This window comes from Anabrus simplex, chromosome 2, assembly GCF_040414725.1.
Source record: "Anabrus simplex isolate iqAnaSimp1 chromosome 2, ASM4041472v1, whole genome shotgun sequence".
NCBI classification, from domain to species: domain Eukaryota; kingdom Metazoa; phylum Arthropoda; class Insecta; order Orthoptera; family Tettigoniidae; genus Anabrus; species Anabrus simplex.
In genome coordinates, this window is record NC_090266.1 from 967,146,292 (window position 1) to 967,172,590 (window position 26,299).

Consider the following 26,299-nt stretch of genomic DNA (forward strand, 5'->3'; position numbering starts at 1 on the left):
ACGTATTTTAGCAAATACACCTATCTTCATAGCTGTGCGCGTGTTGAGGTGTCGAAGCGCCCGAGTGGCGTTTCGTCCGAATTCCATGAACAAGCAGCTTAACCCTCAAACACACGCGTGTGGGGTGGAATCCACCCCAGGTCATTTTATTTCCTAGTGAAATGTACGAATAACTTTGCTGTGCTCTCCCCGCTCTTATATCTTTCTGGCTGGATCCCCGCAGAAAGAGTCATTCTTACATAATCTATCTTAAAATCTCCAATTAATACAGTAATTCATATTTTACAATACAATTATATGTGGGGTGGAAAGCACCCCCACGCGTGTGTCTGCGTCCTAAGATTTGGCGCGTGTGCTTGAGGGTTAAGGGTTCGGCTGTCGGCAGCCCTGAAGATGATTTTCCGTGGTTTCCTATTTTCACACGAGGCAAATGCTGGGGCTGTACCTTAATTAAGGCCACGACCGCTTCCTTCCAACTCCTAGGCCTTTCCTATCCCATCGTCACCATAACACCTAGTAGCAAAAATGATAATAATAATAATAATAATAATCTATTAATAATACAACTCTCACTAATCCACCATAAACAATAAACAATAAGAAAAATATTTTTATAAATATTGTTGGGTTATCTAAAACATCCCAATGTGCCAGTTAATATTACTACTACTAGAACAAAAAATTCATATGAGACTGTTTTGAAAATTGTATCTGTTTTATGTATCCCACGTCAACACTAATCTCTTGTCGCAATCTGGACAGGGTATATTTAGTTGTTCGGAATCTGGACGGTTTTTGCCTTGTCCGCAATCAGGACACAACCCAAAAAGGGTCGCAATGTCGAGGAAGTAGTGTATTACAGCAAAACATTTATTTTGAATTTGAAGAAGTTTAACGGTTTAATACGCCCTGCTTTTGTCCTGCATTTCCAAAATCATTTGATTACACCCGTAACCATCTGCTAAGCCTAAATAAAAGGTACAAATAAGTATTATTTAGTCTCCTTGTCCCAATATTAAGGCATCGTACTCAAGCGGTAAACATAATTAATTTAATGAGTTTCAGCATCCGAATCCTAGCACGCAGCTGTCGCCAGTTATTTAAAAGGCTGTCTGCCTGTACCAGTCCTTGAGGAGGGAATTCCATATCCCCACTGATAAGAGTGACCGCAAATGGGACTGACCGCAACTGGGACGACACCCAGCAGAACCTGTAACTTAACCAGTGCTGGTTGAGATAGGCTACTTTCTTATCACGCTAAGGACTTACAATGACATCATACTTAGGGTCGCGCAGCTGTGAGCTTGCATTTGGAAGCCAGTGGGTTCGAATAACACCGTCGGCAACTCTGTGGATGATTCTCAGTATTTTCCAAATTCCACGCCAGGCAAATGCTGGGGTTATACCTTAATTATGGCCACGGGCGCTACCTTCTTATTTCTAGCACTTTCCCATCCTTCCGTCACCGAAAACCCTCGATGTGTTCGTGCGATTTTAAACAAGTAGAGAAAAAAGTATTCTTAACCTATAATACCCATCACTATGCCTTTGCTGGCGAGATGTAGTGTTTACAGTGCACTACGTCTTCTGGTATGGGCTATATCAAATTTGTTACTTTCATTGACCTGTCTCTGTCTTATCCTTGGCTTTGACAATATGAAAGTGACTGAGGTATGAGTGATGCTGGTAATACCATTGCTTATACAGCCAGTCCCTGTTATGAATGGTGTGAAGATATCGCTCATAGGGTCGGTTGGTGCATGCATTTCAGTGGGCTTGCCAGACTGATATGTAATAGCAGCGGCTGGCTCGGTGAGGAAAGCAACGGGAAACTACCTCACTCTTTATTTCCCTAGTACGCCTCTTCAGTGACACCTATGCTATTTATGACAGCTGTTGGCGGAGCTGCAGAGGATCAAACCAGTCTTCGGGCTGATTACCCAACATACATACACCCATCACTACCGAGATGGATCTTAAAACTGAACACAAATATTTTTTAAACTGCCCTGTAGAGTGTGTTTTCATCAAATTTAAATAAGTGCTTTGGTTTAGCTATGCGAATTTTAAGAATCAGTTATTTTGTAATGTAAAATCAAATTATTTGAAATGCTAGAACTCACTAACTAAAGTAATAATTATGGGGAAAAATCAGTTAGAGAGTTCCGAAGTAACACGCTATCTCATGCAATGATGATAGCCACTATTTGTCTTTATGCTAAAAAGTTCCCTTGCAGTTTTTTATATTATTGCAGTCCCATGCGAAAAAATGTCACTGATATCTGTAAGGCAGTCACTCTGTGAAGTAATTTTCTTCATTACGTTTGGATGAGGTAATTTGTACTTGTAACTCAGTAAAATAATTCTCAAGTAGCTCATATTCAATCCAGTTAAGGGTTTCATTTAATCTTGCCATCAACATTTGCATTGCTTATCAAATATGAAGGTTTGCTCAAGAATACATTCAGAAGATTCTTATGAAAGCTTCCGATACCAAGATATCACATTCGTGTGACTTCATGGTACACATAACTCTTAAGAAGTATTTGACGATACAACTCATTAGAAGTGCATAAGACAATACAGCTTTAATAACAATAACTCTTTTCTCGTATGTTGCTTAGATACGATATTGTACGATGTATCAAAGGTAATAAAGTACTCTAATCAAAGAAACAATCCAATAAAGCGTCCTCTTTACACAGAGTGTGTTTTTGAGAATGGAAAAAAGAGGAACTTTCAGTGCCGGAAGCTTTACACGAAGGTAATTATTTCCTTAACACAGCGTCACCTGGCATTGCGACGGTTATATTACTACTAATACGGCCCGTGGAGTTAGTCAGTTACTCATATAATGTGGAAAACGTAATTATATCCGTCTGATACGAAATTTTACTTATAACAGCATGTGAGAATATATTCCTCGTTCTGGCTTATCACCTCATGCACACTAATTATGCAATATGTTTCTGTTTTCTTAATGAGTTTCACGCCATATAAATTTGAATACAGGAATGGTAATTGCACATTCCGTTTTAAGAAGCCTGTGTTGCTAATTTAATCCAGATTGCCGGATGGGATAAGACACACGCTCTCGCTACGTGGTATCATATCCAAGTACATAAATAAATCATACCGTTTAAGAAACATTTTCTCTGTGCTTTGTGCCAGCACCATTTTAGTTCATATTTTGGAATAAGCACTGACGCATTCATATATGAATTTTGTCGCACGTGTGAGCTGCAGGACAGTGACTTATGGTTAACTGTCTAATATTTTGCTGTTCTTACTTAATTGAATTGTTGCTTTTGAAATGAAGAAATAGTTGGTGCTCTATTGAAACTTTTATTCACTTCGAATGCTAACATACCAGGCTGAGTGAAAGCACTGCCCATCTGAGCTTTAGTTTGTGAATTCGATCACGATTCAGTCTGGTGGTCTTGGTAGATTTACTGGCATGTAAAATAACTCTTATGGAACGAAATTTCGGCACCACAATATCTCCAAAAACTGTAAAACTATATAAACCTATGGGAAGTAAAACCGATAATATTATTTTAATTGTTATTAAAAGCCACTGAATTATTTAACATAATCTTATCTAGTATAAATTAGCGAGTTCATTGTATACACAAAGTAGGTCTATCCTTTTGTCTACAACTTCTGAATATTTGCCCCGCATTTTTATCTGGAATTAGTCATACAAGAGATGAAGATTCTCGGTAGGATATTACGTGTTGGCAGCTGGACATTAATTAACGAAACTCGGCTATAAAGTTGAGAGAATTTGGTATCGTGCAATAAATTATTTGATTAATGTAAAGTAGGAGTGCAGTTGGAGAATTCGATGAATTCAAAATAGCTTCATACCGAGTGAGTTGCTGAGTGGTTTGGATCACGCAGCTGTCAGCTTGCATTCGGGAGATAGTGGGTTCGTATCCCAGCCCTGAAGACGGTATTCCGTGGTTTCCCATTTTCACACCAGACAAATCCTAAGGCTGTGCCTTAATTAAGGCCACGGCCGCTTCCTTTTCATTCATATCCCATCGTCGTCATTAGATCTATAGAAATTTAGGGCAAATTGTACAAAGATAAACAATTTAAAGAATATATTCGTTAACATACAGTAAGCCTAATCCCAAGTTGTAATTACTATAACCCTTTTTTTACCCTTGGAGTAGCGAACAACGATGCATTATTCTTCCATGATTATGTGAAGAGTGCCATCAACTATATATCTTTGTTCGAACAGTATGGTTATATCCGGTGGATGGAGGCATCTTATGTGTCGTTTCCACAGAGGAAAGAATGTAGTTCCTAACTATGTTATCAGAAGCATAAATGCGCACTCATTTCCGTGAAATTTCATGTTGTAACCACTAAATATTCATGATATTTTATGCACTTATTCCCTTGGAAATCTGCATTGCAGAGAAATAGAAATAATTGATGTGGAAAATTAATTTGGATGTACTGTAATTTTCCTTCTTCTTCTGCTTTTCATGACGGTAAGTGTTAATGAAATATTGTTTAGGAATTTCACTGTGCATATACCTTTTCAACAATAAATTCATACTTTTGTTAGCATGTGGAGAAAGCTTCAGAAAAATATATTGGTAATTCTACATTACATAGCTTTTTAAATGGGTACCTGCAAAATGCTGTTGATCGGTCTGGCATTCTAGGCATCCTCTGAGGATCTGGACTTGACACTAAGAGGATTAATACGATGAATTATAAAATATGTCTGCCTCTGTGGTGTAGTGCTTAGTGTTATTAGCTGCCACCCCCGAAGGTCCGGGTTTGATTCCCGGGTCTGCCACAAAATTTGAAAAGCGGTACGAGGGCTGGAACGGGGTCCACTCAGCCTCGGGAGGTCAAATGAGTAGAGGTGGGTACGATTCCCGCCTCAGCCATCCTGGAAGTGGTTTTCCGTGGTTTCCCTCTTCTCCTCCAGGCAAATGCTGGTGTGGTACATAAATTAAGGCCACGGCCGTTTCCTCCCCTCTTCCTTGTCTATCCCTTCAAATCTTCCCTTCCCCCGCAAGGCCTCTGTTCAGCATAGTAGGTGAGGCTGCCTGGGCGAGGTACTGGTCATTCTCCCCAGTTGTATCCCCCGACCCAATGTCTGAAGCTCCAGGACACTGCCCCTGAGGCCGTAGAGGTGGGATCCCTCGCTGAGTCCGAGGTAAAAACCAACCCTGGACTGTAAGCAGATTAGTAAAGGAAGAAAGAAAGAATAAAAAAATATGTTAGCATTTTTTTTCGCGATTGCATTGTCATAAACTATTCTTAGTTCTATATGTGGGGTATTAATTTCTCAGTTGTCCGGATCCTTGTCTAAATGGTTAGCGTGCTGGCCTTTGGTCACAGGGGCCCCGGGTTCGATTCCCGGTAGGGTCGGGAATTTTAACCACAATTGGTTAATTCCTCTGGCACGGGGACCGGGTGTATGTGTCGTCTTCATCATCATTTCATCTTCATCACGATGCACAGGTCGCCTACGGGCGTCAAATCGAAAGACCAGCACCTGGCGAGCCGAAGTCCTCGGACACATCCCGGCACTAAAAGCCATACGCTATTTCAATTTCAATTTCTCAGTTCTCTATATTATAAATATACTTAAATGGTTGTACGAGGAATTTCATTGAGATAAGTGTAGATGATGTGTCCAGATCGGCGTATTCACTGGAAGTGTGAAGGTAAAATATAGATCAAGTGTTCTGAACATGAGGCGTCACATTTTTAGGTTTAACTGCTACTTCATTGTTACTTTAATGTTTGAAACTGCTTCTGATTTAAACCATTTATTGAGAGCAGTGTATTCATTCTTTTCAGACAACGGTCGACGTCCTTTTTAAAAATAATGATATTTATTATCTAAGATAATCTCCAGCTGAGGCAATTTCTTGACATTCTGATCCCCATGACACTAATATATCAGCACGTTTTAAGCAATAATTAATCTCAGAGGTACGCTAGACACCAGTATCGTGATTTTAAGAACTCTGTCTTGCACAATAAGAATATAAAGTACCATACGAGATTATTTATAGTGGTTAGATGCATTTAGGAAATAATGGAGGAACTAATTAATAATGCTGGTGATGAGAAGGGGGAGCCTACTAGTTACTCTGAAGACTATACTAAAGCAAGGGAGATTTGTGAACAGCTGAACAAATATTATGGTAGCAGTGCAGCTGTTCAAGTCTATGATACACTAGCTGGAGACTAACCTATTTTACCAAGACCACTATAAACATGACACATGAGGAATTTGTGGCTGGGATGAATGTTACCAATGTGATCTTCAGTTGTTTATGCCTACACTCTGACAACTCCAGGACTTTTTAGTTAATATATAAGTTCAGGTAAATTTTCATCTTCCGATTCCCTAAAGAGTTCTTTACTTTGAAATGAACGTCAAGAACAATCTGATCCACTGTTTAATAATTAATGCTATTTGTTTTACGTCCCACTAACTATTCTTTTACGGTTTTCGGAGAACACGAGGTGCCGGAATTTAGTCCCGCAGGAGTTCTTTTACGTGCCAGTAAATCTACCGACACGAGGCTGACGTATTTGAGCACCTTCAAATACCACCGGACTGAGCCAGGATCGAACCTGCCAAGTTGGGGTCAGAAGGCCTGCGCCTTAACCGTCTGAGCCACTCAGCCCGGCAACATCCACTGTTTGAAAAGTACTTCAGTATCGTCATCTCAGTCAAAGAAATTCTGGGGCTGTACCTTAATTGATGATGATGCTTGTTGTTTAAAGGGGCTTAACATCTAAGGTCATCGGCCCTGTACCTTAATTAAGGCCACTGCGCTTCTTTCCCAACCCTAGCCCTTTCCTAATGCATTGTCGACATAAGACCATCTGTGTCAAAGCGACTTAAAATTCAAATTCTAAAATAAAAGACGATATCTGAAACGTCATCATTTCGCTTTCAGTTCCAACCTTATTCTTCCCAACACACATTTTACATTCCTAACACACTGCCTTCTGTTTGAGAAAATCTGGAACATTTACAACCACTATGATTGCAATTCCGAGAATTATACCAAGTTGTTCTATCAGTACATTCTTTTTGGTAAAACTCTTGGTTAAAACATTGTTCTTGTGGGTTATTCAGTTGATTGTATTGGAAGTGATTTACCATCCAAATAACTTTTCTTCATTTTATCCATTCTGACTTCGACTTGAACGCTAAGATGGAAGTTCTGCTTCACGGAATTCGATACGAAACACGATCAGATTTTCTTTTAGGAGAATAATATACCAGTTGTCATGTAAGCAATACAGGCAACAGGCAGCCGGTATTACACAAAGTACGTAGATGATTACATCCATTGTGTCTCTGTAGTAATCAAACAGTTGCCGATATTAAAATTTCTACCCACGTATATTAACACTACACAAGGGATGCTCATTTCTTAAACTCGATGGTTTGCCGTTGTTTCCCCATTTTCACACCAAGCAAATGCTAGGGTTGTACCTTCATTAAGGACACGGCCACCACCTTCCCAGTCCTATCATTTTCCTACCAAGCTTGATAGCTGCAGTCGCTTAAGTGCGGCCGGTATCAAGTATTCGGGAGATGGTTGGTTCGAACCCCACTGTCGGCAGCCCTGAAGATGGTTTTCCGTGGTTTCCCATTTTCACACCAGGCAAGTGCTTGGGCTGTACCTTCATTAAGGCTACGGGCACTTCCTTCCCACTCCTGGCCCTTTCCCGCCCCATCATCGCCATAAGACCTATCTGTGTCGGAGGGACGTAAATATACTTGTAAAAAAATCATTTCCCTTGTATAATCTTTTCCTGCTTCATAGCCATTTTCCATTTACCTGAATTCGGCTCATCGTAAGGAATCTTCCCAGTTTTACAGCCTTTCCTGACGCCAAGCCTGTGTCGAGGAATGTCTTCTTTATAGCGTTTTCCAGTGGTATTTGTAGTGTGTAGATGAAGATGTGTACTGAGACAAAAACGAACACCCAGTTCCCGAACTAGAGGAATTAACTAGTTGCAGATCAAATCCCTTACCTTGCAGGAAATCGAACCCGTGGTCCTCTGAACTGAAGGTCAGCATGCTGACCATTGAGCCCAGGATCCAGATTGACACGTTAAACCCCTACAGCACAACAGCCCTGATGCGCCTTGGCCTATCAAACGAACGCTGTTCAGCCCGAAGACCTGGAGATTACCAGATGACATTGACAGGTGTATGACATTGACACAAGCCTGGAATGAAACATCTGGCGATGAGTAACGTACGAATTTGAAAAAACCAAAACGAAATAACAATAGTGACACATGTCATATGTTACTTACACATGTTATGTGACCCTCTTAGACTGATTCTGATGGTTCGGTCAGCTTTCGCTTCGAATGCTAGCGCTGTGCCGCGTCCGGGGAGCCATCTGGTGACGAATGAACGTACCATTTCCACTTCTATTATAACGTCTAAATATCAAAATTTCATTGTTCAAGAAGCTTTTCTCGTGGGCAGTCGAGATTTTCTTCTGATGACGCAGATTACAGTTCTCTGCGAAACGTAAAGGATTTCACCTTATTTACTTGACACGGCATAAGCCCAAAAGCCTATATAATTTATATAAGTACGTGTCGTGATAGTATCAATGGCAACATTAGAAACCTCGTTAATATATTTACTCCAATGACGATGTCTCTCTATATTTACACCTAAGTACTCCCAGTGATACGCGTGAGTTGAATCTGAGAAGACTTTCCCTCTTGGTAAAATTTACAACCTGGCTATTCATCCCGTGTAACATCATGCCATTGCCTGTTGTCCATCTCACAACAATATTGTTGAGGTCTTTTTGCAGTCTCTCACAATCCTCCAGCTTATCTACTACCTTATACAGTATGACATCATCAGCAAAAGGCCTTATCTGTGTTTCCAGTTCTCTACTCATATCATTTATATACAAAAGGAAACATAATGCTCCAATAAGCATGCCTTGCGGGAACCCCTCTTAATCATTAGAGGATCAGATAATACATCACGTAATGTGTTATCCTGAGCCCAATTTTCTACAATTTTTGCCACCCATTCATCCAATTTCTCCTCTAGTATTTGTGTAGTCTCATTTTCTGTTCCCCTAAGGAGTTATGAGCAAATGGGTGTTTGAGTAAATAAGTTCTCAGTTCTACAACTTTCTTAACTTACATGTGTGTTTTATTATCTATTTATCGAACACATCTCTTGATAAATTACTGCAATCCGTAACTCCTCTTCCTCCAAAGGTATATATGCTCAATTTTTCGACTGAAATTTCAATTTTATCTTCATATTATCTTCTTTCCTACCATTAAAAGGTCCACTCAAAATTATTCGTTTACTAATGTCTTTCCACGCCATCTCTGCAATTCTCATCGTCGATAATATTCAGTGAATGTCAATTACGTACCTTAAGTACTGCAAGTTGTGTTGTGTAAAGTCTTCGGATTGAGGATAATTAATACATTTTTCCTGCATTTACTTTTACGGATCAACAGAGATAAAAATTACATGGATTTCTTATTAGTATAAGTTAAATATCGTAATAACACTCTAAATATTGTGAATATTTCAATCTGTATATTTTAAAACAAATATAGTGCATATAAACAATAATAAAATTATGCGTTAACCATTTTAATTGTTGTCCGTTGAAAGAGAAACATTATTTCCGTAAATTTTCTCGGAATTTACTTCGTTCTAAACTTGTTAATCCTCACATGACATTGTATGGAAGTGAAATATGGACAATAACTAGCTCTGAAAATAAAGCCTCTGAAATGTGATGCTACAAAATAATTCTGGATTGACCGGATCATGAAGGAATGGGTACCGAATCGAGTTTGTAACGGGAGAATGATATTGCGAAAATATGACCAACTGAAGAGAAAAAGATGGGATACATTTCGAGACATCCAGGACTAGTTCGGTTTTTGAGGGAAATGTAGGTGGTAAGAACGGTAGGGGTAGACCAAGTCTCGAATATGACAAACAGATTAAAGTAGATGTAGGATGTACTATTTACGTAGAAATGAAAATAATTGCACAGGATGCGGTGGCATAGAGAGCTACATCAAACCAGGCTATGGATTGATTACCCAAAACTGGGCGAGTTGGCCGTGCGCGTAGAGGCTCGCGGCTGTGAGCTTGCATCCGGGAGATAGTAGGTTCGAATCCCACTATCGGCAGCCCTGAAAATGGTTTTCCGTGGTTTCCCATTTTCACACCAGGCAAATGCTGGGGCTGTACCTTAATTAAGGCCACGGCCGCTTCCTTCCAACTCCTAGGCCTTTCCTATCCCACCGTCGCCATAAGACCTATCTGTGTCGGTGCGACGTAAAGCCCCTAGCAAAAAAAAAAAAAAAAGATTACCCAAACAACAATAGCCTAGTAACTATTGGCAACACTTATTTATTTTTAATTACTAAATCGTTCGTCTAGACTAACTTAAGTATTTCCTGCTTAATTTTACGAATTCCCGGTAAACCAACATGTGTATTGATTAACTCTAGCCTTGTTATATAGCTCGCATACACCAGGTGGCCCTCGGGCCCAGTACTTTCTACGTATAAGTGTCCCGCATGCACTATTGATGAAGTTGACTGTGTGGTTCGGGTCACGTAGCTATGAGCTTGCATTCGGGAGATGGTGGGTTCGACTTCCACCGTCGGCAGCCCTGAAGATGCTTTTCCACAGGTTTCCCATTTTCACAGCAGGAAAATGCTTTGCTTGTAACTTAATTAAGGCCACGACCGCTAACATTGCAATCATACGATTTTACGATCCTTGCGTTGCCGAAGTTCTTCGATACGTTAGTGCGACGTTAAACGACTAGGGAAAAAGGCATGAAATATGGCTTTACTGATTTGCTTCTGTATATTCTATTCAAGTTAATATAAATCTAAATTAATTCATTTGTTGCAAGTCATGTACACCTTCGTATTTATTTTATGACGAATAAAGACTAGAACTGCCAACTGTTATCAATTTAAGTCTGTGCGCTACCTAAAGTTATTTTTTATCAGGAATTTTACTTTCTACACTTTTGTGTTCCATATAAACCAAGAAAGATAAGAAATGTATTTCATTGAAGTTGACTTGTGAAATGAATGCGTCTCCATTATATCCATTACACACAATTCTAGGAATTCCCTAGGTCCCAATACGTGTATTAATCTATTTTAACATTACAATATAAATCACTTCAGTTAATACCTTATTCCTGGAATTGTCATTATAATTCTTTTCTGCACTTTCACGACACAGTTGATAAATTGATGGCTAAAGGGTACTGGAAGTTTCAAAATCATTAATCTAATTTCAAGTACTTTCTTGATGTACGTTTTCATTCGTTCAAAACAGCTCCAGTGGGAGCTGTTTCGGTAACCAGTAAAATCTTAATTTGTTCAACATAAAAGCAAGCAAATTAAAAACAGCTTTCTCACCAGTAAAAGTTAGCTGTGCTCGGTATCAGAAATGCCCACGAATGCACAGTTAAGTAATTTGTTTGGATAGTTTTCGAACCATAACTAACACTAACATGCTTGATCCTTTTCTGTTCTAATGCACCATACACTGTTTAACATATTGCACCTCTCCAGTATTTTTACGAAGTGTGAGGCAACGTATATAATATACTAGCTGATGTACCCGTGCTTCGTTACGGAATTCTACACTGTATACAGTATTCTAGGTTAAGTAGTGTACACGTTGCGAGCAAGATTGTATTAAATTGCACAGCTAGAAACGCGACGGGGAAGTCACAAAACGTCTTTTCTCGTATGACGACTGGGTTAGGGAATTTTCATCGTAATGGTAGGCCCGCCTGCCTACCATCAGTCACAATCAGGTTGGGGAGTTTTCATTATAATGGTAGACACTAACTCTCCACCTGCATTTTTAGATCCTCAGAAAGTATGTCTTAGTGGGTTTCCCAACTGAAATAAACATAGGTCATTACAATGACGTAAGTAGTAATGGCGCGATTAAAAGCAATGCTTTCATATGAAATACTCGATCATATGAAAAACCATATATTTTCTCACTTTTAACGAACAGTACTACGCTGCCAATCTAACAGTCCAAAGTTCCAGAGCTGGAATGACCAAGCCGCAGACAGCCGTGGTCCGTGAACACTCTTCGTCTCTTTTCAGTGGGCGGGGGTAGGGGGGTTGTCAAATAGTGGAGAGTCCCAGGGCAAAATCTATGCCCTTTTACGAATCTCTTTCCTAGGAATACCGCATGAGTCAGAAAATCTCAATTCACTACACGGGCGGCGGAATAATCTATCTGACATGGAAACATTTTTTTCCCCCAACTCAAAGGAAAAAACCCTCTTCACTGCTAATTTGGAATAAAATTAATGTAGAAGTTAATAAAAGTGAAAAGGAAAAAGCTTTTCCTAAGGAACGGCTCTTTTCAGGGTTGAATTTTGAGTTATTAGTGAATTGTGGTGATATAATTTGGAATAGGCCTAAACTGTAATTACAGAACAGGTCATACTACTACTACTACTACTACTGCTACTACTACTACTACTACTACAACAACAACTACTAAGTGAGCCTCTGCCTTAAGTGTGCACACTGCTTATTCAAAACAGCGCGTCAGAGTAGCGATCGAATAGCTGAAATACTATGATGAACCAGTGTGTTATGTACCAGCAGTTTCAGAAAGTTTATGAACCAGAGGAATGGCATGTTAAAGAAGAACGTTTTCTAACTACCCAGATATTTCCCGCCAATATTCAGTCAGGCTGTTACACACGGTTCGCAGCAGTAATCCCATCTATCGGAGTTGAGCGACAGCATAAGAGACAAAGAACATCACAACCACCAGTGGTCAATGTAATGTTATTGTTGATCAATGTTATGCGATTTGGATATTTACTTCGATATTTTCGATATTTACATTTACTTTCGTTCCGACTCTCAAATACCACTCTTATCATAGTGGTACGGCGAAACTGAATTAAACATAAATGATCGGAACTTGTATTCTCTATAACTTTTGTTATGTAGTACTTTTCGATAGGACCAATAATATAGGTATATAAAAATCAAATTTTAGACGCCTTCCCATAAACTACATTTTCATCTAGGGTGAATAAAGTTGCTTATAGCTTACACTGTAGTTTCTTATTCCCCGACTCTATATACTGACTTTAATTAAATTCTGTTAACCCATTTTCTCGTGGCTCGACGTTGATATGGACTTAGCAACAAAAATACAAATTCATGAATATTTGTATTATCATAACCGGCTCGGTAAAAATGTATAAGACGTAAATGATCGGAAATTTAATTCTATATAACTTTAGTTAAGTAGTATTTGTCGATAGTACCACGAATAATATAAATATTTGAGAATTTAATTTTAAGCCTTCTCCTAAACTACCATTTCACTCAGCGTGAATAAAATGATTTATAGCCTAGATTGTAGTGGCTCATCCCCCGAATTTACACACCGATTTTAATTAAATTCTCTTGAGCCGTTTCCTCGTGATGCGTGGACAGACAGACAGACAGACAGGACAGACAGACAGACAGGACAGACAGACAGACAGACAGACAGACAGACAGACAGACAGACAGGACAGACAGACAGACAGACAGACAGACAGACAGACAGACAGACAGACAGACAGACAGACAGACAGACAGACAGACAGACAGACATTACGAAAAAGTAAAAAGTGCATTTCCTTGTTACTGTGGACATGGCCGATACAGAAATACCATTCTTTTCAAATTCTGAGCAATGTACAGACAAAACTCTTATTTTATATATATATTTTGAACCCATTATGTAAGGTCTCTGCTTGCTGAGAACACTACTTTAATCTCCGTGGATGACATAAACCCTTCCCTTTAGTTTCTTCCGTGACAATTCTCAAACCTATGAATACTTTGGCGTGCGAGAAAGAACACGAGTTTCCAATTTCCTAGCATAAACACTAGAGCGTCCGATTACTTGGTGATGTTTCGTGTTATTCGGGAAATATTTCTTAACAAATTGAGAACATTAAGACATGCTTAGAACTACAATTATAATTACAGAATGTTGATCTTTTACGTGATGTTCTTGAGCCAGAATATTGTTTAAAAGCAAAGCCTGTGTAAAATGCCAACTCAGTGTCGTTAGGCAACAGTTGGTCACAGTGCCGAGGACATGACACTTCCCAAAAATGTTTACTCCTTCCGGATGAGAAAATTAGTCCCACAGATGCTTCCAGAATTTCATCCGTTATAAAGTAAGTTAAAATTATTCAGTTAACACCAGTGCGATGGCACGGATTTTAGGAAAAATATAAGCTAAGTTTTAAATGGTAAAACTCTGCAAAACAGCAATATGCCCGTTAACCACGAGGCTATGCGGGGATATTTGGTCCCATCCATTTGTGCCTATAAAAGAATAGGAGGCTACTCTTTCATTCTATTATTGTTTCGTGGACTGAATCTGAGACGCTCAGTATCGCTTTGTTATCATGAGCCGGGAAATCGGAACTAAGAGAGATTTCAGCTGTGGTGGTTGGAATTTTGAAGTTAATTATATTATATACCGATAATTATATTCCGTGTTAGTGAAGTTGCGTTAACAGACAGCATATTGCTAGATATATTTTATTACCGGGCGAGTTGGCCGTGCGGTTAGGAGCGCGCAGCTGTGAGCTCGCATCCTGGAGATAGTGGGTTCGAACCTCACTGTCGGCAGCCCTGAAGATGGTTTTCCGTGGTTTCCCATTTCCATACCAGGCAAAAGACCTATCTGTGTCTGTGCGACGTAAAGCAAAATAGCAATAGTAGATATATTTTATTCTGGGCGAGATGTGTTTTCCCTTACAAGGGAACTATCGATACGTTCATATCGAAATCGCCAATGCAATTTCGCTGAAAGTTTGACGGTACCATGAAATGGCGATTTACAAAAATTTGGCTGCCATTTGTGAACTGGAAGGTGTCACAATCTTGATACAAAATCCGTGCGACAAGGTGGCGTGCCAGATGCGACCGTGCCGCATGCGACCCGTGCCACTAGCGTCCGCATAATCTGTAACCGTGCCGGATGCGACCGGCGTTGACAAACAAATTGTCATTTGATAAGTTGTGTCATCACCCAAGATAAGGTAAGCTAAACGAAGTGCAATGCCATTTCAATAAGTCCTATAAGCAACTACTGCCCCTACTTTACATAACACTTCTGGGGGAAACTCGTTTTACAATACGAAACATGGTGATGCGTTTACGTCTTTATCGGGCGAGTTGGCCATGCGGTTAGAGGAGCGCGGCCCTGAGCTTGCATCCGGGAGAGAGTGGGTTCGAATCCCACTGTCGGCAGCCCTGAAGATGGTTTTCCGTGGTTTCCCATTTGCACACCAGGTAAATGCTGGGGCTGTACTTAAATTAAGACCAGGGCCACTTCCTTCCCATTCCTAGCCCTTTCTTATCCCATCGTCGCCTTAAGGCCTGTCTGTGTAGATGTGACGTAATGCCACTAGCAATAAAAAAGATCCTAATTCTCTGAAATTATTTACGACTTATGCCTACTTATTTATCGTGTCCTATTAATACCAGGAGTGTCCGAGGACGTGTTTGTCTTGCCTGGTGCAGGTCTTTCTACCTGACGTCCTTGGGCAGCCTGCGCGTCTGGATGTGGGATTATGATAATGAAGTAGGGAGAGATGAAACCCGGTTTCGGCACGTAGCCTACTCCTCTCGAATAATACCAAGGGGTCTGCTCAATGCTTTATGTCGCCATCCGACGGCCGAATCACCATCAACAGCACCATATCCCCTCACTCCATTTGAACACTGAGAAAAGGTTTGGATTTGAATCCCGGCCTTTGGCATGCAATCTAGTGATTAGAAACTGTCTACCACCAACTTTCCTACTCTGCCGGCCAACATTCTGATGGTGAATTTTTTTTTCATCCATGCTAAGCGGCTCAGGCTGCTCAGACGGTTGAGATGCTGGTCTTCCGACTCCAACTTGGCAGGTTCGATCCTGGCTCAGTCCGGTGGTATTTGAACATGCTCAAATACGTCAGCTTTGTGTCGGTGGATTTACTGGCACGTAAAATAAGTCCTGCGGGACTAAATTCCGCAACCTCGGCGTCTCCTTAAACCATAAAAGTAGTTACTGGGACGTAAAGCCAGCAACATTATTATATTTTTCTTTCGACCAATGGCACTCGAACCTGCTAACAACGGTGTCAGACCTCTATTTTAGAAAAGACCAAGTTAGCTACTTATAAGCAATCTGTCACTTGGTGACAGCCCATAATGCAGATCAATTGTAAGTGATTGATGGGTCGCATGCGGCACGGTGCTTATCCGCTCGGTCGCTATTGGCACGATAATGTCCGGGTGGCATCCGGCACGGTCGCATCTGGCACGTAACCTGTGACAACGGGGCTACCGGACATCCCTTGCATCTTGCTGAATGACGTAGCACACAGCGGAGTTGAATTGCAATTGTGCTGGAGATAGATAGAATGAACTGGCAGTTTACCGCGCGCTAAGGTCACATCATTTTTAAGGAACGAATGTGAAACGTATTTGAGGTTCGTTAAGAGCATGATAAAAACACAAATATTTTTGGTACCATCCACAAGGAATATGCACTTTAAGGCCACATTGTTCTTCATAGTTTTCCCCGCTTGTTTGAAGGCAATATTTCGCAGGCTCTTGGAACTCGTGATGTCTCTCCGTTGTGTAATTTGTTGCGAACAGTTAATATTTAATCATGTCCTTGAACAGTGGGAAAGAAAATTGAAAATGAATGAAGGATTGCATTTTCAATATGCTGTTTCTCTGATAGACATCAAAGTGAAAATGTTCACTAGCCGGCACTATGTATGTTAAACGGCGATACAAATCCTTCCGTTGTGGGACGAAAAACTTATTCCAGGGCTGTATTTTCCGTTTATTGCCGGGAGGAATCTCGGATATTTTTATATTGTTGCCTGTAGGCAAGTTTTCAAGACAGCTTTTATCACTACAAGTAGTCCAAGATTCTAACAGTAGCAAACACTTGTCTTCCTCGAATGGAAGGAAGGATTATTTAAACCTATATTTTCATTCCCTTCTTCCCATTTTACCTGATTTTGTGGCTGTTACAATTATATTTTCGACATGAAAGGTTTCTTTGGAAACTCTGGGACTGAGAGTTCCCGTTGTCTTCTGCAGTATAATGAATAACTACGGTATAAGAATACCGACCACACTAATTGTAGGCATATTTGTGTACGAATGGGTGATACAGGATAGAGTCCTTTTCGCTTTCATCTATCTATGTTGTATATTGAAGAAGATGTGTAGTCCAGAAATCGCTCTGTTGCTCCTTCCACAAATTTCTTTGCGACTTTGTATTTCTCCTCTTCTTCTTGCAGATGCGCACGGGATACAAATTTCGTGATTTTTCTACGTTTGATTTTGAACTTTTTGTTGAAGCCACTTAAATTAGTTTGTCCCATTGAAATCTCTCTTGAAAGTTCCCAGGTCAACAGTCTCAGGCCTTCATCGCAAACATTCCGCTTCAACCTTCTTGCGTCTGCAAAGCGAGAAAATAATTTTGTACACATCAGTTCCCTGTGTTCTACGGAACTTAGTGACGTACATTCTAATTGGTTCTTCCAGCAGTACAGTTGCCATAGTGACGTCACATCTCAACTTTTGTGAGCAGTGATTTATGAAAGCCACCTCTTACACTACCCCGTTATATAAGGATTAATTTTCAGCTTTCCTCTTGTACACAAGATCTGCAGTGTGTTTCACTTTCTTCTGTGGACCAAAAGCATAGCTTGAACTGGTACTTTTGTCAGTTGACTGTGATGTCCCTTCACTGCCTTGACGGGAATCAGACTCGGGGCTTAATCTCGGATCCATAACACATCTCGTACCTGGCAATGGTGTACTGCCTTCTCTTTCAGAGAATTCAGATGAGGTGTCGCTGTTCTCCTATCACTTTCACTATCACTACTTCTCTCCAGACATGACTCCAAGTGAATGCTGGCACCCATTGGGATGATTTTCAATTGTCTCGATCACATGTCGACACATCTCCCTTTCTTTCGAAGTTTCGTATCATGGGAAAGGGTGAAACCTTCCTCGCGGAAATAATGTAATCCATACTCTACATCATTTCCGGATTCATGACTGCTCTCTCGAAAGAATATGTGTTATCTGCTTGGCAGAGATAGTTCAAGGTAACACGTTCACTACAGCTGGTCACCAGGGCTGTTAACGTCTTACTAGATATTTCCGTGTCGATTTCAGGAGATAGCTTAACTGCTGGAAGACACATGGTTAACTTAGACGCAGTATAGTTGGGATTCACATTCGTTCCAGAGAGACGAGATTCAGTATCGTGGAGTGCTGGAAACGGATTGCAACATAATACGATTTCTCGACAGAAGAATATATGTTCTACTGGCGTTTGTACCCGTTCTTAGCACGAGAATTTGCAGTGTATTAAGTGGTTACTTCAGGAATTTATGCGAAGTAACTTGGCTCTATTCATATGTTTAATGCGATATGATAAAATGATATTTTCCTACGAAAGTGCGTGGCAGTAACCTGGAATATGACGAAGTTGAACAAAGTGGATAGAGAATGAGGACGATTTCCGAATTGATTGTACGGTGCAGTTCCTGGTCCGAAGTTGTGCTAAATTCTCCGTCGTTCTCAGGTTGCATATTACTATTGATGATACCTCCCTTAAGAGTAAAATTACCGAGCTCGACAGCTGCAGTTGCTTAAGTGCGGCCAGTATCCAGTAATCGGGAGATAGTGGGTTCGAACCCCACTGTCGGCAGCCCTGAAGATGGTTTTCTGTGGTTTCCCATTTTCACACCAGGCAAATGCTGGGGCTGTACCTTATTTAAGGCCACGGCCGCTTCCTTCGCATTCCTAGGAATTTCCTATCCCATCGTCGCCATAAGACATCTGTATCGGTACGACGTAAAGCAAATAGCCAAAAAAGAGTAAAATTACTCTTTAGTTTTCGCATGACCCACGTTGATATGACATGCACGACGTGTCTCACGAGACAATTTTTCTTAATCATATGAGTACGATCCGCCATACGATAATTACGTACATTGCATAAATGCGCGGAAATGACATATTCTTAAACATTTGTTTTATACAGTCTTTTGATAGACCTGATATTAAGCAAAATGTTTGAAAATAATCTTCCTATGCATACCAACTCCATGTGATTACCATCACATCATGTGCACCGGATAACACATTCCAGACTGACTATATTCCAAACACAAAGTTTGGTTAAAATCAATTTAGCAGTTTTCCACTTTTCACAATATACAAACAGATGGATAACCAGACAGACAAACAGACAGACAGACAGATAAATAGACAGACAGACACCAAGCCGAGAGAAATATTACGCATCCTCTGATTTTCGCCTCTTTTCGATCCCTCAAATAACTGTAGGTCTGCGAGGGTGTTCGTCACGGGCTACAGAGCATGAAGTCCGTAGAAAACAGTAATTCTCCACGTTATTTGAAGGGTAAGCGAAATTATGCACATAAGAAAAAGTACTTAAAATAGAGGGGCGTTTCACATATAGTCTACAGATTTTACTTATTATCAATAGTATAAGAGAAAATAGAGGACATCTATTCCATTCTTCCTATAAATCCCCAGTCTATTAGTGATTTTTAAGTTATTTGCATATCGAAACCTGATCCTGGATGAGTAGACTGTAAATATGAAATTTTATCGAGATATAATCAATAGTGTAAGAAAAATTATTCTGGTCTTCCCACAAACACCCAGTCTATTCAGTGATTTCCAAATGATATGCGTATCGAAACATGCTCATGAAGAGTAGATTAAATACGAAGATTGATCGAGATATAATTAATAGTGTACGAGAAAATTAAAAATCCCTCTTTTGATCTTCCTATATACCCCTAGTCTGTTCAGCGATTTCGAAATTATATATGAATACCGAAACCTGCTCCTGGATGTGTAGACTCTAAATATGAAGTTTCATCGAGATATAATAAATATAAAAGGAAACTGAAAAAACTGTTCTGGTCTTTATATAAACCCTCAGTCTGTTCAGTAATGTTTAAATGATATGAATTTCGGAACCTGATCCTGGATGAGTAGACTCTTAAATATGAAGTTTGGGCGATATGTATTCGGCTGTCTACCCGTGATATTGGAATAAATATCAGAAAAAGAGACACCAAAGCTACTGATACCATCTACTAATATGATCTTGAGTTGACCTAAAACGGATAAATATACCAAAATATGGCGAAATATATGACATTACAGACAGCGTACCCCCACAGCTTCATTTTTTTTAAGGTGCAAGCAGTTTTAAGTATATTTGGATTAATATGGAGATGAAATTTAACCCTTCCCAACGGTCTGTTGTAAGTGTAAAGCTGGGTAGGGAAGTCCTGTGATGTTGCCGGTGAATTTTGATCTGAAAATGTATATTTTGTCGTAGCGTCTCGTCATATTTAGTTGTTTCTTGGCTGAGTAGCGACTTATTTCAATATTATGTTAAAGTATATCTACATTTTGAGTTTAAAGTCAACATGTGAACATATGAAATACGTAGGCAAGTCAATAAATATCTGCAATTTTGCTCTAATTGTCTTTTTAAGTTGGCTCTATGGCCGCTAGACGGCACCGTTGTGTACGTCTGTGGTAGGTTTCAGCGTTATCAGGTCGGTACAGTTTGCGCTGCTACGACGTATATGTTGCCACGCCACTCCCTGTTTGCACCAAGGAAGAACAGCATTCCGTAATCCGTTCTTTGTGGCCTGAGGGTGTGCCAGGAGCGGAAATTCATAGAAGACTTTCAGCACATTACGGGGACAACGTTTTGCCACAGCGAAGTGTTTACCAGTGGATTGAACAGTTCAAAAGTGGTCACATATGCGTGAAAGGTGAGGAAAGATCCGGGCGTCTATCTGCAGCCGTAACTGATACCAATATTGAGCAAGTGCGTGATATGATCCTGATTAACCGACAAGTGACTGTTCTATGAGCCCCCTTGTCTGTGTTGTATGTGCCATGTAGTTTGGAATTGTATCCCCGAATAGTTTGCGAGCACGTGTGGATTTGCTAGATGTCTTGGGGGGTTTATGTAAGTTTTCGTCCCCTTGGTTCCATATTTACGTGATATTGTTGTTCCACGAGACCTTTCAAACGATTCTACGTGAGGCTCACCGAAGTCAGATCATCCTTGGTCCCCAATGATTTAAATTTCAGGAATAGTTGGAAAGATTTGTTTTATGCATTCATGTCCAGTTTACCCACGTTAATAACATTTTGTTGAGTACAATATTTCCTTTGTTGTATAAGAGGGGTAACATTTTTAAATGAAAGAATAGGACACAGTTGTTTGTGGCTTATTGTAGTTTCCATTAAATATTTCCATTCTAACCTGTAACCACTTAGTTAATAGTTTTTATACTTTCGAAAGTAACTACCGAAGTTGTAGGTAGGTTGAATCCTCATAAGTAAGCACCATCGTTCCCGGTAGTGTGCATGCCCACAAGTGACGCGTTGTGATGAAGGCTGATTTCAGATATTAATACTCATTTTATAATACCAGTGGTGTAACTTTTATTTAATAAGATTTTAGTAATATTTAATTGGGCATACAGTACATACGATAGGAGTGCGGTTGTCATGATTAACTTTAATTTATTTCTCTTTGGGATTTATTCATTTAATAGTTCGTTTGGAGAGTAGGCTACATGTGATTATTGTTGCTGGTGTTTGGGATTAGATCATGGCGGATATATTAGTGGGATACACAATAGGCCATGGACGGTGTTGGAAACTAAGTCAGCTGGGATACAATTTCAGCATCAGTACTGCGTAACGCAATTCGACGTATTAATTTCTCAGCACATGAAATCCCATCTAATAGTGATGGGCTCCGACCACTAGAGATGATTAGTGATTTGTTTTCCATATTCCGTGTTCTTTGTATTTTAAGTGATAGCCAATCTTGGTGATATTTTATGAGTAGGCTTGTCTTTTATTTGTTGATTAAAAGTTTAAATACACAGTTTAAAAAATTAGAGGAACATGTTTTTGAACGTATGCCATGCCCCACAAGACAATGCCTCACACCCAGATATGTTACCAACTAAACCTTTATTATATACCGTTGAAGTATACAAAAGAACATCGATGGATTCGCGTTCATTTTCAGAATACAAACGGAAATGTCCAAACAGGGGCGAAAACAAAGTGATAACAGTCCTCCAGGGTGGATTTTTATCACAGTTGGAGAGATTCACTTTGGTGTATGTCCTCCTAGATCATATATCACAGCTTGGCACCTACGTGGCATGCTCCGTATAAGTCGACGGAGGTCACGTTCCGGTATCAGGTCCCATTCTTCAATGAGAGCCTGTTTGAGGACTTGGAGAGGACGCCCACGAACATTTCTGTCAAAGCGATCCCAAACATGCTCGATGGGATTAAGTTCGAGACTCACTGCTGGCCATTCCATCTCTTGAATGCCCAGTTCTTGCAAGACAGCTCCGGTGATGCGCGCTACATGAGCCCTGGCATTGTCGTGCATGAGTACTACGAATGAATTGAGGGCCAACACCGTATGCAACAACCAACATATGCTGTAGCAGTATCTGCTCTATGTACCCCGCAGCTGTAAGATTACCACAGACGACGACAAGATCCGTACGGCCATCAATACTGATGCCACTCCACACCATCACAGAACCTTGTCTGAATCGGTCGCCTTCCCGGACAAGATTTGGCATGTACTACTCACCACGGCGTCCCTATACACGCCGACGTCCATCACGCTGTGTCAGGGAAAATCTGGACTCGTCTGTGAACAACACAGGTCTCCATGGGCAAAGTTGCCAGCTGACGTGGGTACGGGCCAACAGAAGGCGAGCTGCGCGATGTTGCTGGGTTTAACCGGGGCACTCGAACAGGACGTCTGTCTGATCAGACACCGTGACTCCAGTGACCCTACTGAGGTCTTGTTGCAGTTCCCTTGCAGTTGCTGAACGACGCCGCAAGGCACATATTGTCAGATATCGGTCATCCTGTGGGGTTGTCATGCGTTCACGACCTTGTTTAACCCTCCTTGTGAACTGGCCTGTCTCATTGCAGCGATTCCACAAGCGGTGAATAACTGACGAAGAGACATTGAGATCCACAGAAACACGACGAAAAGTCTATCCTTCCTGGATCAAAGTGACGGCCCTTGCGACTTGAACTTCGTTAAGATGTCTCATGGGATGTGCTGGTTAACGTACAGCGTGCTCAGATGACCGCAGTAATCTGCGTACCTCACAACGACTCACGGACACGCCGCTATTCACTCCGTTTTGAGGGGTTACCTGACAGCTTAATGTATGGCTACGCCTACAGATGGAGTGTAACTTCGATTTGACATACCCTGAGTAGCTAAATTCTCAGGGTATGCTGTACGACCATTGGAACCCCATCTACCAAATTAACGTTCACATATCAGACGTTACAAAACACGTTCCCCTAATTTTTTTTAAACTGTGTATTTATTTTACACGTTGTTTTGCGTTGCATCGTCACAGATAAATCTTCCGGCGACGAAGGGATAGGAAAGGGCTAGGAGTGGAAAGAGATTCGCCATGGTCTTAATTAAGATAGAGCCCCATCATTTGTATGTTGAGAAAATGGAAATTTAGGCGAAAACCACCTTCAGGGCTGCCGACAGTGGGGATTGACCCACGTCCTCCCAAATGCAAGCACACATATGCGCGACCCTAACTGCATGCTAAACTCTGTCGGTGTGTAAATATTTTGCCGTATAGCAATTTCACTGTATATTTTTCCAGTGCGGTTGGACTCAGCGGTAGTGAAACCGATTACTTAATAGGTGTCCACATGTAGAGGTTAGTTTTCTAATTTTATTAATCTTTTAGTGTGACGGAACGTTGAAATGACACATCTATATCGTCCCTGTTCTGCCAAAACGGCGAATGTAACAATGCTCTTCCTATCCATTATTTCCCTTAAGATTGGTCACGCCTTCCAGCCACATATTGATATGCGGTCCATCAGAACAATTTTCGTTGAGTTCTTTTTCCTATGCGCGTGTGTAAAGGAAAAGGAACCTTAAATACATCACACTGTAGGAGTGGGTAAATGTCATGCAAACATAAATTCCTTCAGTATGGTACAGTAAGGTTCATTTTCCTTTACACACGCACATAGGAATATGAACTCAACGGAAATTGTTCTGATGGACCGAATATCAATATGTGGCTGGAAGGCGTGACCAGTCTTAAGGGAAATAATGGATAGGAAGAGCATTGTCACATTCGCCGTTTTGGCAGAACAGGGACGATATATATGCATTTTTATTTTTCAGACCCACCACAATTGTCCATGTGTGAATAAATACTAAAAAATGTGTTTGATTCCACGAAAAATTCTTGGTCAATTATTTTCGAATGCTTAATTAACCATACCTTTTCACTTTAATATTTCACGTTGTTAAGTTTGATAATAATAATAATAATAATAATAATAATAATAATAATAATAATAATAATAATAATAATAATATAACCGTTTGAATTAAGTCAAGAATTTCGATTTTGGTTAACATGTTAATTTTTGAACATTTGATTTTCTGGTGCTTACTTAAAGCAGTTTTATTTGACGTCGTCATGATGTCAATTTTCATTTAAAGTGATACAAGTATTATTTTCGTTTGGTTTTTGTCTTCAGTTATTTTTGAACTGACCTGTAGAGCAATATGGTTAAATGAGGAGCAAATTTCACTTAATCAAATGCTGGCTACGAGTTAACGATCAGCTCAAGTTAAATTGAAGTTTGTATCGTTTTGATGACGGGTTCATTCGATGATTTTGTGGTACCATGTTTGAGTATTTTAATCGGTGGGCATCCTTACAATAGATGAAGATATGGATATCGATGCGCAGGAAACCAAACTTTCACACGCAAGTAACTTAACCTACGGTAATTTGAAATCCAATTTCAGTTTCCAGGACCTTTTCTTTTCAGTTAACAGTGGTATTTTGTAAGTGCAACCTTAGAAGGCCATTGAGGTAGTCAGTAAGGAGAGAGTGTAATGTTGATGTTCACTTTCTCACAGATTTTACTCTGCTTGTTTGTTTTTGTTTGTCGACGTAACGTAATTTCATTTAATTTGTTCATTCTTCTTCTATCATTTGGCTTTTCTTTAATAACTATTGAGTCAGTAAAATTCTTTCTTGTTGTTTCAAGTAGTTAATATTTTCCCTCCTACTCTGTCTATCAGACGACGAAGTGACTACAATGAACAGCAATCGCCCCTGAGATTAGGAAAACATCACGTGTTTGTGCTCTGTGGTCCTGTGGTCGTCGACGACAAGGATAAAATATATCAATATAAGTTATTAGAGTTTGAATCTATGGTATCACATGCTTAACAGTTACTGTTACAGATTTCTCCTCATATCTGAATATTTTGCTATCTGAAGTCGTTGACTCTGTGCGAACTATTGTGACCTGCTCGCGGACAAACATCTGTTTAGCCGCAGAACAGTGTGAGAATAATTGCATGATAACTCTTCCGGGCTTGTTCGTTATTTGACAAGATGATTGAATCTTTCCTTGCAGATAAGCAACGAGTGTACTATATCTTCTTAACAACTACCTGTACATGGATATCCCTTTATGATCGGACTCCATAATAACAGCATGTAGCTAAGGTATTATGTGGTTGTTTCAGGTACATGGCCATAATTAGTCCACTGCGACCCCGCATGGGCCGTCGAACAACTCTCATAGTGGTAGTGTGCATCTGGATGCTAGGCAGTACACTGTCTCTTCCTATGATTGCTTTCTATACCACTGATGGCATGGAGCTGGCTGAGGGTGATGTTAGGATTGTCTGCTATTCTGAGTGGCCAGACGGACCGTCACCACACAGCTACTACGAGTATGTGTAAGTACCAGCCAAAACATTTCTTTCATTTCTATATTTCGTAACAGTTGGGTAACCGATGACTATATAAAAATAGAATATACGATCCTTCGTTTGATCGGTCCTGGATTTTTTACATCGCATTGCCGCCGAAAGCGTTTGAGTTTGTGTGACGTCAAACATGGAGCATGGAACTAACATAAAATTAGCTCAACCATGTCCCATGCACTTTCTTTATATACAAGGGATGTAGAGTTCAGCAGTCGGCTAAAGTATTCTTGTTGCCAAAATGGGGAAAATCATTTAAATGAAGGTCAAAGA

The 26,299-nt window shown here is 40.2% G+C and overlaps 1 protein-coding gene across 1 annotated transcript in view; it reads left to right on the forward strand.

Moving 5' to 3' along the window:
• LOC136863752 (tachykinin-like peptides receptor 99D) overlaps positions 1-26,299 on the forward strand; it is a 474,112-nt gene that overhangs the window by 125,768 nt on the left and 322,045 nt on the right. Inside the window, exon 3 of the mRNA XM_067140105.2 lies at positions 25,784-25,999. Coding sequence (XP_066996206.2) covers positions 25,784-25,999 — 216 coding nt within the window. The remainder of the gene's footprint in view (positions 1-25,783; positions 26,000-26,299) is intronic.